The sequence below is a fragment of the Stegostoma tigrinum genome, chromosome 21 (genome assembly GCF_030684315.1).
Source record: "Stegostoma tigrinum isolate sSteTig4 chromosome 21, sSteTig4.hap1, whole genome shotgun sequence".
Lineage (NCBI taxonomy): Eukaryota > Metazoa > Chordata > Chondrichthyes > Orectolobiformes > Stegostomatidae > Stegostoma > Stegostoma tigrinum.
The window spans coordinates 43,800,507-43,812,475 of record NC_081374.1 but is presented as its reverse complement, the minus strand read 5'-3'; the positions used below and the strand labels follow the sequence as shown (position 1 = coordinate 43,812,475).

The 11,969-nt window shown below is 56.1% G+C and overlaps 2 protein-coding genes across 6 annotated transcripts in view; one reads left to right on the top strand and one right to left on the bottom strand.

Moving 5' to 3' along the window:
- Nucleotides 1-7,003: 7,003 nt before the first annotated feature.
- Nucleotides 7,004-11,969, bottom strand: part of LOC132210824 (uncharacterized) — a gene marked incomplete at its 5' end in the record, with an annotated part of 7,906 nt that continues 2,940 nt past the window's right edge. The window contains 1 exon segment of the mRNA XM_059653267.1: nt 7,004-7,111. Coding sequence (XP_059509250.1) covers nt 7,004-7,111 — 108 coding nt within the window.
- sike1 (suppressor of IKBKE 1) overlaps nt 7,128-11,969 on the top strand; it is a 29,830-nt gene continuing 24,988 nt past the window's right edge. The window contains exon 1 of one of the 5 annotated variants that reach the window (XM_059653478.1): nt 7,128-7,174. The gene's annotated coding sequence lies outside the window, so the exon portion shown is untranslated. Of the gene's footprint in view, nt 7,215-11,969 lie in introns of all 5 variants that reach the window. The other 4 variants (XM_059653479.1, XM_059653481.1, XM_059653480.1 and 1 more) reach the window with 4 other exon arrangements.

Here is an 11,969-nt window from a genome sequence, read left to right as displayed (position 1 = left end):
GTCTTCAGAAATGTGCTGCGAGGGTGTGTTGAGACTACTATGCATCCATGCCAATGTCTACTTTCATTAGCAGGGGAGGCTACTACCTGAGATGGTGGGGACTGCCACCCAAGGCCCAGAAAAGCGAGCGGTGAGCAGGAGTCACCAGGTGCTCTGATTTTCATGTCGGGAACTGTTACTGGTTTCTGTCCAGAAATTCTGGGAGAATAGGAGACTGCACATTAATGAGGTGAGATAAGATTAGAATTTTCGTCTCATCATTCAAAAGTTAGACACAGGATCAGACCTCTTCTTGTCATAAGGATCTCATTTCTGTTGAACTCACCCTACTTTCCCCAACTGACTTGCCAAGAGCTATATCGTTCAGGGGCTGGTAAGACTTCACCCACGGTTTTCTGCAGTGAGTCAGAATTTACAGTCTTCCACTTGGGGTGGGGTGGAATCAGAGGACTGATGTCCTCAAACGAAAACATTTTGAAAGTAGCTTGTAGGACACCTGATGGAGTGATGGAGTGAATGATTGAACAAAAATGGGGCCAGATTCCTTGTTGGGAGAGTAACTAGCACATTGGGAGTTTTATTTAATTTTGCGGAGAAAATGAAAAGCATATCAAGAATACAAATCAAATCAAAATGAACAAGAAGAACGAATGTGTTAAAACAAGAGGAAAAAACGATTTGAAGGAGAGAAAATGACATAAGTAATGCTTTCAACAAGCAGAGGGATGTTTGTGATGAATACACACCATGTATTTTAAGTTAATTGGTGAGCAGGACAATATGGATCAGGAGCTCAGCTGAAGTTCGACTAGGGGCAGGAAAACAAAATGGAGTCAATGAGCAGGGAATAAATTTGGTGACTGGATGGAAAACAATGACACTGGAATATCACACTGCATGGTAAACGTCATGATTCAAAAAAATGAATCTATTCGGTTACAATAAGGGACTAGGAAGGGAACGTTTAGTCTTTCGATAATGAATAATAGGTGCCAAAAGCTGGAAAGGAAGGAGAAGTGTTTGGAAAGAAAACAAGAAAATGGAGCAGCAACAGGACTGTATGACCAGTACTGTTGAAGTTTTCAAAGATAGACAGGTTTAAAGATAAATAATTTATGTGATAAAGGAAAAGAGAAAATTCTAAGCTATGTCCAGAAAGGTTCTAGACAAATAAAGCAAGGAAGAAAGAGGCAGTTTATGACTTTATTCTTTTTTAAAATTAAGTGTAGAAAATAGTTAACATAAGGTTAGAGGAACATCTATGGACTACAAACTGTATGATAATTCAAGATAAATGAAAAGAGAAGAAGCTGTGAAAGATAAAAGTACGCCAGTTCACAAACTGGGATCAACAATTAGTAATTAAACCAACATACAATCAGAAACAATATAACATAAAATGATCAGATTGCAAAACTAAATGTATTTCCGGGCAAATTAAAAAGGTTGAGCCTCTTTGGAGGACTAAATTGGTAAAATCGTCAAAAATTGAACTGTTACTTAATTAGAGATAGAAAAGACAACCTTCCTCCGGAAAATGAAAGAATGGCAGAAATAATAAATGTCTAGTTTGACTTAATTTGTACATATGTTAGTGCAAATAAAGTGTTTAAGTAGAAAAGACCCCGGGGGATGATGCTATTAATCCTAGATTTCTGTGAGGAACAAAAGGGAAAAAAAGCAGAGAATCTGACAGTCTTTACATAGGAATGGAGGACCGGAGGGTTAGCTGTGGAACTTGAGGATAAACCTGTTAATTGCCTGGTCATCTTAAAATATGAAAAGTTTATTCAGATCATTGATACTCAGCTAGAAAGATGAATTTAATGATAGCCAGTTGGAAATTGTTAAAGTCAAGTCTGACAAATCTGGTGGTGTACTTTGAGAAAATAACAAGCGCACAGGTAAAGGAAACGTGATGAATGCCAGCTAAGCGGGTTTTCAATAAGTTTTAAATGAACAGCCATTTAGCCAACTTGTTGACGAATTGAAAACAGAATTAAAAAGGAATTTGGCAGTAAATCTGAGATAACAAGGTGTAGGGCTGGATGAACACAGCAGGCCAAGCAGCGTCAGAGGAGCAGGAAATCTGATGTTTCGAGCCTAGACCATTCTTCAGAAAAATGAAGAAGGGTCCAGACCCGAAACGTCAGCCTTCCTGCTCCTCTGATGCTGCTTGACCTGCTGTGTTCATCCAGCCCTACATCTTGTTATCTCAGATTCTCCAGCACCTGCAGTTCCTACTGTGTCCTTAGCAGCGAATCTGTTTGAATGTATTATGATGTCACTTGGATTTGAGGAGCAGAGAACAGAAAAAACATGGCAAATGTAAAAAGGAATTTATGTAATATCACAAGAATGCAGGCAGGTTTATAGATTGTGAAGATAGGAGTCAGGTAGGTTGAGAGGTGACTTAATTGAGGCATATAAGATAATCAGAGGGTTAGATAGGGTGGATAGGGAGATCCTTTTTCCTAGGATGGTGACGGTGAGCACGAGGGGGCATTGCTTTAAATTGAGGGGTGAAAGATATAGGACAGATGTCAGAGGTAGTTTCTTTACTCAGAGAGTAGTAAGGGAATGGAACGCTTTGCCTGCAACGGTAGTGGATTTGCCAACTTTGGGTGCATTTAAGTCGTCATTGGATAAGCATATGGACGTACATGGAATAGTGTAGGTTAGATGGGCTTGAGATCGGTATGACAGGTCGGCACAACATCGAGGGCCGAAGGGCCTGTACTGTGCTGTAATGTTCTATGTTCTATGAATTTAAATGCAAGATGATATACTTTTGGTGACAAAAACTAAGAACATATGCACAATAGTAAAATTATTACAATTAAGGAACAGGAAAATTTGAAATTCGAAGATAATGATCTTTAAAGTTTGTGTGAGATCATCAAATTGATAAATATAGTCAAAAATATAAACTGCTCCTTAAACTTTTGGGAAGTACCATCTAAAATCCCTTGTAAATGGTCCAAAAGCAGCTATCTCCACTCAGCAAGATAGTCCGTGGTCCAGCATGATGTTGATCACAGCGTTTAAATTTGAATTGAGATTTACGTGGATTTGGAGTTTGAATCTGATTTAACCAACATTGAAGTTTCAGTTAAGCAATGACTTTCTCAACATGTTTTCAGTGCAAGACCTGCCTTATATTGTTTTAATTGACAGTAACAAGCTGTTCGAATTTAAGAGCTCTAGGTGTGGAGGAATAAGAACATAAGAACTAGGAGCAGGAGTAGGCCATCTGGCCCCTCGAGCCTGCCCCGCCATTTAATAAGATCATGGCTGATCTTTTTGAGACTCAGCTCCACTTACCCGCCCACTCACCATAACCCTTAATTCCTTTACTGTTCAAAAATTTATCTATCCTTGCCTTAAAAACATTCAGCGAGGTAGCTTCTGCCACTTCACTGGGCAGGGAATTCCACAGATTCACAACCCTTTGGGTGAAGAAGTTCCTCCTGACTTCAGTCCTGCATCTGCTTCCCTTTATTTTGAGGCGATGCCCTCTAGTCCTAGTTTCTCCTGCTAGCAGAAACAACCTCCCTGCCTTCACCTTATCTATTCCCTTCATAATCTGATATATTTCTATAAGATCTCCCCTCATTCTTCTGAATTCCAATGAATGTAATCCCAGTCGACTCAGTCTCACCTCATAATCCAACCCCCTCACCTCTGGAATCAACCGAGCGAATCTCCTCTGCACCCCATCCAGTGCTAGTATATCTCTTCTCAAGTAAAGAGACCAAAACTGCACACAGTACTCCAGGCGTGGCCTCACCAGGACCCTATACAGCTGCAGCATAGCCTCCCTGTTTCTAAACTCCATCCCTCTAGCAATGGCAGACAAAATTCCATTTGCCTTTTTAATTACCTGCTGCACCTGCAATCCTACTTTTAGCGATTCATGCACAAGGACACCCAAGTCCCTCTGCACAGCAGCATCCTGCAATTTCTTACCATTTAAAACATAGCCCATTTTGCTGTTATTCCTACCAAAATGGATGACCTCACACTTATCAACACTGTACTCCATCAGCCAGACCTTTGCCCACTCACTGAGACTATCTATATCCTTCTGCAGACTTTGTGTCTTCTGCACACTTTGCTCTACCACTCACCTTAGTGCCATCTGCAAATTTTGACATACCACACTTAGTCCCCAACTCCAAATCAACTATATAAATTGTAAACAGTTGCAGTCCCAACACTGATCCCTGAGGCACACCAGCTACTGGCCGCCAACCAGAAAAACTCCCATTTACCCCTATTCTTTGCTTTCTACTGATCAACCAGTCCTCTATCCATGCCAATACAATACCTGTAATACTGTGCAGCTTTATCTTATGGAGCAGCCTTTGGTGTGGCACCTGATCAGATACCCTCTGGAAACCCATATACACCACATCCACAGGTTTCCCTATTGTGCACCATGCAAGCAATGTCCTCAAAGAATTCCACCAAATTAGTTAAACATGACCTACACTTCATGAACCCGTGTTGGGTGTTCCCAGTGGGATAGTTTATATCCGGATGTCTTGCTATTTCTTCCTTAGTGATAGAATCAAGCATTTTTCCCACTACCGAAGTTGAGCTAACTGGCCTATAGTTACTTGCTTTTTGTCTACTTCCTTTCTTTTTAAGACAGCGGCGTCACATTGGCTGTTTTCCAATCTGCGGGAACCACCCCAGAGTCTAGTGAATTTTGGTAAATAATTACTAGTGCATTTGCTATTTCCCCCTTCAGCTCTTTTAGTACCCTGGGATGCATTTCATCAGGGCCCGGAGACTTATCTACCTTTAGCCCCGTTAGCTTGCCCAGCACTGCCTCCTTGGTGATAATAATAGTTCCTAGGCCCTCACCTGCTATAACCATCTTGCTGTTAATTTTCAGCTTTTTATTTGTGTCTTCCACTGTGAAGACACACACAACAACTGTTTAATGTCTCGGCTATTTCCTCATTCCTAGTTATTGAATTGGCCTTCTCATCCTCTAAAGGACCAATGTTTACCTTTGCCACTCCTTTACGATTTACATATTTATAGAAACTTTTGCTGCCTGTTTTTATATTCTGAACTATTTACTCATAATCTATCTTAACTCTTCTTTATATCAGTGATGATGGGAACTGCAGATGCTGGAGAATCCAAGATAATAAAACGTGAGGCTGGATGAACACAGCAGGCCCAGCAGCATCTCAGGAGCACAAAAGCTGACGTTTCGGGCCTAGACCCTTCATCAGAGAGGGGGATGGGGTGAGGGTTCTGGAATAAATAGGGAGAGAGGGGGAGGCGGACCGAAGATGGAGAGAAAAGAAGATAGGTGGAGAGGAGAGTATAGGTGGGGAGGGGATAGGTCAGTCCAGGGAAGACGGACAGGTCAAGGAGGTGGGATGAGGTTAGTAGGTGGGAGATGGAGGTGCGGCTTGGGGTGGGAGGAAGGGATGGGTGAGAGGAAGAACAGGTTAGGGAGGCAGAGACAGGTTGGACTGGTTTTGGGATGCACCCACTGCATCCCCCTCTCTCCCTATTTATTCCAGAACCCTCACCCCATCCCTCTCTCTGATGAAGGGTCTGGGCCCGAAACGTCAGCTTTTGTACTCTTGAGATGCTGCTGGGCCTGCTGTGTTCGTCCAACCTCACATTTCGTTTACTTTTCTTTATAACTTTTTTGTGGCTTTCTGATGGCCTTTAAAGATTTCCCAGTCAACTAGTTCCCCACTACTCTTTGCTTTTTTGTATTTTTTTTTCAGTCTGATACTTTCCTTTATTGCTTTAGACATCCATGGCTGGCTCTCTCTTTTCCTACAGTTCTTCCTTATCTCTGGAATATACTTCTGCTGAACACTGTGATAAATCATTTTGAAAGTCCTCCACCGTTCCTCAATTGACCCACCATTAAGGTTTTGCTTCCATTCTACCTTTGCTAACTCCTCCCTCATTCCTTCATAGTTTCCTTTGTTTAAGCACAGGACATAGGTACTGGATTTAACCTTCTCATGCTCCAACTGTTTGTTAAATTCAATCATACTGTGATCGCTCCTTCCGAGAAGATCCCTAACTGTGAGGTCATTAATTATTCCTCCCTCATTACACAGGGCTAGATCTGGGATAGATTGCTCTCTCGTAGGCTCCATTACATATTGTTCAAGGAAATTATCGTGGATGCATTCTATGAACCCCCTCCTCAAAGCTGCCATGACTGACCTGGTTTGACCAATCGATATGTAGATTAAAATCCCCCATGATAATTGCTGTACCATTTTTACATGCATTAGCTATTTCTATGCTTATTGCCTGCCACACCATGATATCATTATTTGGTGGCCTGTGGACCACACCTATCAGTGACCTCTTCTCCGTGCTTTTCCTAATTTCCACCCAAATGGATTCAACATTTTGTTCGGTCGAGCCTATATCATCTCTCACTACCGCCCTGATATCCTCCCTAACAATCAGAGCAACACCACCTCCCTTACCTTCCTGTCTGTTCTTCTGAACAGTTTGATATCCCTGAGTATTTAACTCCTAGTCATGACCTTCCTGTAACCATGTCTCTGTAATGGCCACTAAATCATACCCATTTGCCATGATTTGCGCCGTCAACTCATCCACGTTGTTTCGAATGCTCCGAACATTCAGATAAAGTGCCCTTATGCCAGTTTTTGCACCTTCTATTTGGGTCCTATTACTTCCATTACTAACAGCTCTTGAGTTCTCCTTCCCTTTAACTATTTTCCTAATTTTCAATGGTATTCCTTAGGCTGGTAATGCAGCGAGCAGGAAAACCTGAGCAACATTGGATAAACAGTGGTGGCTGGTACAGACATGGCATCAGGGAATCACGGAGTGACAAAAACAACCAAACCCGGGGATTGCTGCAAAAGCTCCACAGGTCCGGCGGCATCTCTGGAGAGAAAGCACGGTTAACGTTTCGGGTCAGTGGAAGAGTCGCCAGACCCGAAACCTGAACTCTGATTGTGTTTTTTGTGCTTCACACGTTGCCAGAGCTGCTGAGCTTCTCCAGCAATTCCGGGTGGACATCATCCTCAATTCGCTCGTGTTTCAAAGCGACCGGGCGCCAGGACCCGGGGGAGGAGCGCTGGGATCGGAGGTGACGTATAGCGTGGAGCCGGAAGTGGAAGAAGCAGGGAATCCTGGAGCGGTAAGAGTGGTGGGACGGAAGACCCCTGGGGTCAGTGAGGGTGAGGGTGAGGGTGAGGGTGAGGGTGAGGGTGAGGGTGAGGGTGAGGGGAAGGGGAAGGGCAGCGGTGTCGGGGGGGGGGAGGAGGAGGAGGACAGCGGTGTCGGGGGGGGGGAGGGGGAGGAGGAGGAGGACAGCGGTGTCGGGGGGGGGGGAGGAGGAGGACGAGGACAGCGGTGTCGGGGGGGGGGGGGGAGGAGGAGGACGAGGACAGCGGTGTCGGGGGGGGGGAGGAGGAGGAGGACAGCGGTGTCGGGGGGGGGGAGGGGGAGGAGGAGGAGGACAGCGGTGTCGGGGGGGGGGGGGGAGGAGGAGGACGAGGACAGCGGTGTCGGGGGGGGGGGGGAGGAGGACGAGGACAGCGGTGTCGGGGGGGGGGGGGGAGGAGGACGAGGACAGCGGTGTCGGGGGGGGGGGGGGAGGAGGACGAGGACAGCGGTGTCGGGGGGGGGGGAGGAGGAGGACGAGGACGAGGACAGCGGTGTCGGGGGGGGGGGGGGAGGAGGACGAGGACAGCGGTGTCGGGGGGGGGGGGGGGAGGAGGACGAGGACAGCGGTGTCGGGGGGGGGGGAGGACGAGGACGAGGACGAGGACAGCGGTGTCGGGGGGGGGGGGGGAGGAGGACGAGGACAGCGGTGTCGGGGGGGGGGGGGGGGGAGGAGGAGGACGAGGACAGCGGTGTCGGGGGGGGGGGGGGGGGAGGAGGAGGACGAGGACAGCGGTGTCGGGGGGGGGGGGGGGGAGGAGGAGGACGAGGACAGCGGTGTCGGGGGGGGGGGGGGGGAGGAGGAGGACGAGGACAGCGGTGTCGGGGGGGGGGGAGGAGGAGGACGAGGACAGCGGTGTCGGGGGGGGGGGGAGGAGGAGGACGAGGACAGCGGTGTCGGGGGGGGGGGGGGAGGAGGAGGACGAGGACAGCGGTGTCGGGGGGGGGGGGGAGGAGGAGGACGAGGACAGCGGTGTCGGGGGGGGGGGGGAGGAGGAGGACGAGGACGAGGACAGCGGTGTCGGGGGGGGGGGGGAGGAGGAGGACGAGGACGAGGACAGCGGTGTCGGGGGGGGGGGGGGAGGAGGAGGACGAGGACAGCGGTGTCGGGGGGGGGGGGAGGAGGAGGACGAGGACAGCGGTGTCGGCGGGGGGGGGGAGGAGGAGGAGGACGAGGACAGCGGTGTCGGGGGGGGGGGGGAGGAGGAGGACGAGGACGAGGACAGCGGTGTCGGGGGGGGGGGGGGAGGAGGACGAGGACAGCGGTGTCGGGGGGGGGGGGGGGGGAGGAGGAGGACGAGGACAGCGGTGTCGGGGGGGGGGGGGGGGGAGGAGGAGGACGAGGACAGCGGTGTCGGGGGGGGGGGGGGGGAGGAGGAGGACGAGGACAGCGGTGTCGGGGGGGGGGGGAGGAGGAGGACGAGGACAGCGGTGTCGGGGGGGGGGGGAGGAGGAGGACGAGGACAGCGGTGTCGGGGGGGGGGGGGAGGAGGAGGACGAGGACGAGGACAGCGGTGTCGGGGGGGGGGGGGGAGGAGGAGGACGAGGACAGCGGTGTCGGGGGGGGGGGGAGGAGGAGGACGAGGACAGCGGTGTCGGCGGGGGGGGAGGAGGAGGAGGACGAGGACAGCGGTGTCGGGGGGGGGGGGGAGGAGGAGGACGAGGACGAGGACAGCGGTGTCGGGGGGGGGGGGGGAGGAGAGGACGAGGACAGCGGTGTCGGGGGGGGGGGGGGGGGAGGAGGAGGACGAGGACAGCGGTGTCGGGGGGGGGGGGGGGGAGGAGGAGGACGAGGACAGCGGTGTCGGGGGGGGGGGGGAGGAGGAGGACGAGGACAGCGGTGTCGGGGGGGGGGGAGGAGGAGACGAGGACAGCGGTGTCGGGGGGGGGGGAGGAGGAGACGAGGACAGCGGTGTCGGGGGGGGGGGGGAGAGGAGGACGAGGACAGCGGTGTCGGGGGGGGGGGAGGAGGAGGACGAGGACAGCGGTGTCGGGGGGGGGGGGGGAGGAGGAGACGAGGACGAGGACAGCGGTGTCGGGGGGGGGGGGGGAGGAGGAGGACGAGGACGAGGACAGCGGTGTCGGGGGGGGGGGGGGAGGAGGAGGACGAGGACAGCGGTGTCGGGGGGGGGGGGGAGGAGGAGGACGAGGACAGCGGTGTCGGCGGGGGGGGGGAGGAGGAGGAGGACGAGGACAGCGGTGTCGGGGGGGGGGGGAGGAGGAGGACGAGGACAGCGGTGTCGGGGGGGGGGGGGGGGAGGAGGAGGACGAGGACAGCGGTGTCGGGGGGGGGGGGAGGAGGAGGACGAGGACAGCGGTGTCGGGGGGGGGGGGAGGAGGAGGACGAGGACAGCGGTGTCGGGGGGGGGGGGGGGGGAGGAGGAGGACGAGGACAGCGGTGTCGGGGGGGGGGGAGGAGGAGGACGAGGACAGCGGTGTCGGGGGGGGGGGGGGGGGGAGGAGGAGGGACGAGGACAGCGGTGTCGGGGGGGGGGGGGGAGGAGGAGGACGAGGACAGCGGTGTCGGGGGGGGGGGGGAGGAGGAGGACGAGGACAGCGGTGTCGGGGGGGGGGGGGGAGGAGGAGGACGAGGACAGCGGTGTCGGGGGGGGGGGGGGAGGAGGAGGACGAGGACAGCGGTGTCGGGGGGGGGGGGGAGGAGGACGAGGACAGCGGTGTCGGGGGGGGAGGAGGAGGACGAGGACAGCGGTGTCGGGGGGGGGGGAGGAGGAGGACGAGGACAGCGGTGTCGGGGGGGGGGAGGAGGAGGACGAGGACAGCGGTGTCGGGGGGGGGAGGAGGAGGACGAGGACAGCGGTGTCGGGGGGGGGGGGGGAGGAGGAGGACGAGGACAGCGGTGTCGGGGGGGGGGGAGGAGGAGGACGAGGACAGCGGTGTCGGGGGGGGGGGGGGGAGGAGGAGGACGAGGACAGCGGTGTCGGGGGGGGGGGAGGAGGAGGACGAGGACAGCGGTGTCGGGGGGGGGGGAGGAGGAGGACGAGGACAGCGGTGTCGGGGGGGGGGAGGAGGAGGACGAGGACAGCGGTGTCGGGGGGGGGGGGGAGGAGGAGGAGGACGAGGACAGCGGTGTCGGGGGGGGGGGGAGGAGGAGGACGAGGACAGCGGTGTCGGGGGGGGGGGGGGGGGGAGGAGGAGGACGAGGACAGCGGTGTCGGGGGGGGGGGGAGGAGGAGGACGAGGACAGCGGTGTCGGGGGGGGGGGAGGAGGAGGACGAGGACAGCGGTGTCGGGGGGGGGGGGGAGGAGGAGGACGAGGACAGCGGTGTCGGGGGGGGGGGGAGGAGGAGGACGAGGACAGCGGTGTCGGGGGGGAGGAGGAGGACGAGGACAGCGGTGTCGGGGGGGGGGGGGAGGAGGAGGACGAGGACAGCGGTGTCGGGGGGGGGGGGGAGGAGGACGAGGACAGCGGTGTCGGGGGGGGAGGAGGAGGACGAGGACAGCGGTGTCGGGGGGGGGAGGAGGAGGACGAGGACAGCGGTGTCGGGGGGGGGGGAGGAGGAGGACGAGGACAGCGGTGTCGGGGGGGGGAGGAGGAGGACGAGGACAGCGGTGTCGGGGGGGGGGGGGGAGGAGGAGGACGAGGACAGCGGTGTCGGGGGGGGGGGAGGAGGAGGACGAGGACAGCGGTGTCGGGGGGGGGGGGGAGGAGGAGGACGAGGACAGCGGTGTCGGGGGGGGGGAGGGAGGAGGAGGACGAGGACAGCGGTGTCGGGGGGGGGGGGAGGAGGAGGACGAGGACAGCGGTGTCGGGGGGGGGGAGGAGGAGGACGAGGACAGCGGTGTCGGGGGGGGGGGAGGAGGAGGACGAGGACAGCGGTGTCGGGGGGGGGGGGGGGGGGAGGAGGAGGACGAGGACAGCGGTGTCGGGGGGGGGAGGAGGAGGACGGACAGCGGTGTCGGGGGGGGGGGGGGAGGAGGAGGACGAGGACAGCGGTGTCGGGGGGGGGGGGAGGAGGACGAGGACAGCGGTGTCGGGGGGGAGGAGGACGAGGACAGCGGTGTCGGGGGGGGAGGAGGAGGACGAGGACAGCGGTGTCGGGGGGGGGGGAGGAGGAGGACGAGGACAGCGGTGTCGGGGGGGGGGAGGAGGAGGACGAGGACAGCGGTGTCGGGGGGGGGGGGGGAGGAGGAGGACGAGGACAGCGGTGTCGGGGGGGGGGGAGGAGGAGGAGAGGACAGCGGTGTCGGGGGGGGGGAGGAGGACGAGGACAGCGGTGTCGGGGGGGGGGGAGGAGGAGGACAGCGGTGTCGGGGGGGGGGGGAGGAGGAGGACAGCGGTGTCGGGGGGGGGGGGGGAGGAGGAGGACGAGGACAGCGGTGTCGGGGGGGGGGAGAGGAGGACAGCGGTGTCGGGGGGGGGGAGGAGGAGGAGGACAGCGGTGTCGGGGGGGGGAGGGAGGAGGAGGACAGCGGTGTCGGGGGGGGGGGGGGAGGAGGAGGACGAGGACAGCGGTGTCGGGGGGGGGGGGAGGAGGAGGACGGAGGACGAGGACAGCGGTGTCGGGGGGGGGGGAGGAGAGGACGAGGACGAGGACAGCGGTGTCGGGGGGGGGGGGGGAGGAGGAGGACGAGGACAGCGGTGTCGGGGGGGGGGGGGAGGAGGAGGAGGAGGACAGCGGTGTCGGGGGGGGGGGGGAGGAGGAGGACAGCGGTGTCGGGGGGGGGGGGGAGGAGGAGGACAGCGGGTGTCGGGGGGGGGGGGAGGAGGAGGAGGACAGCGGTGTCGGGGGGGGGGGGGGGAGGAGGAG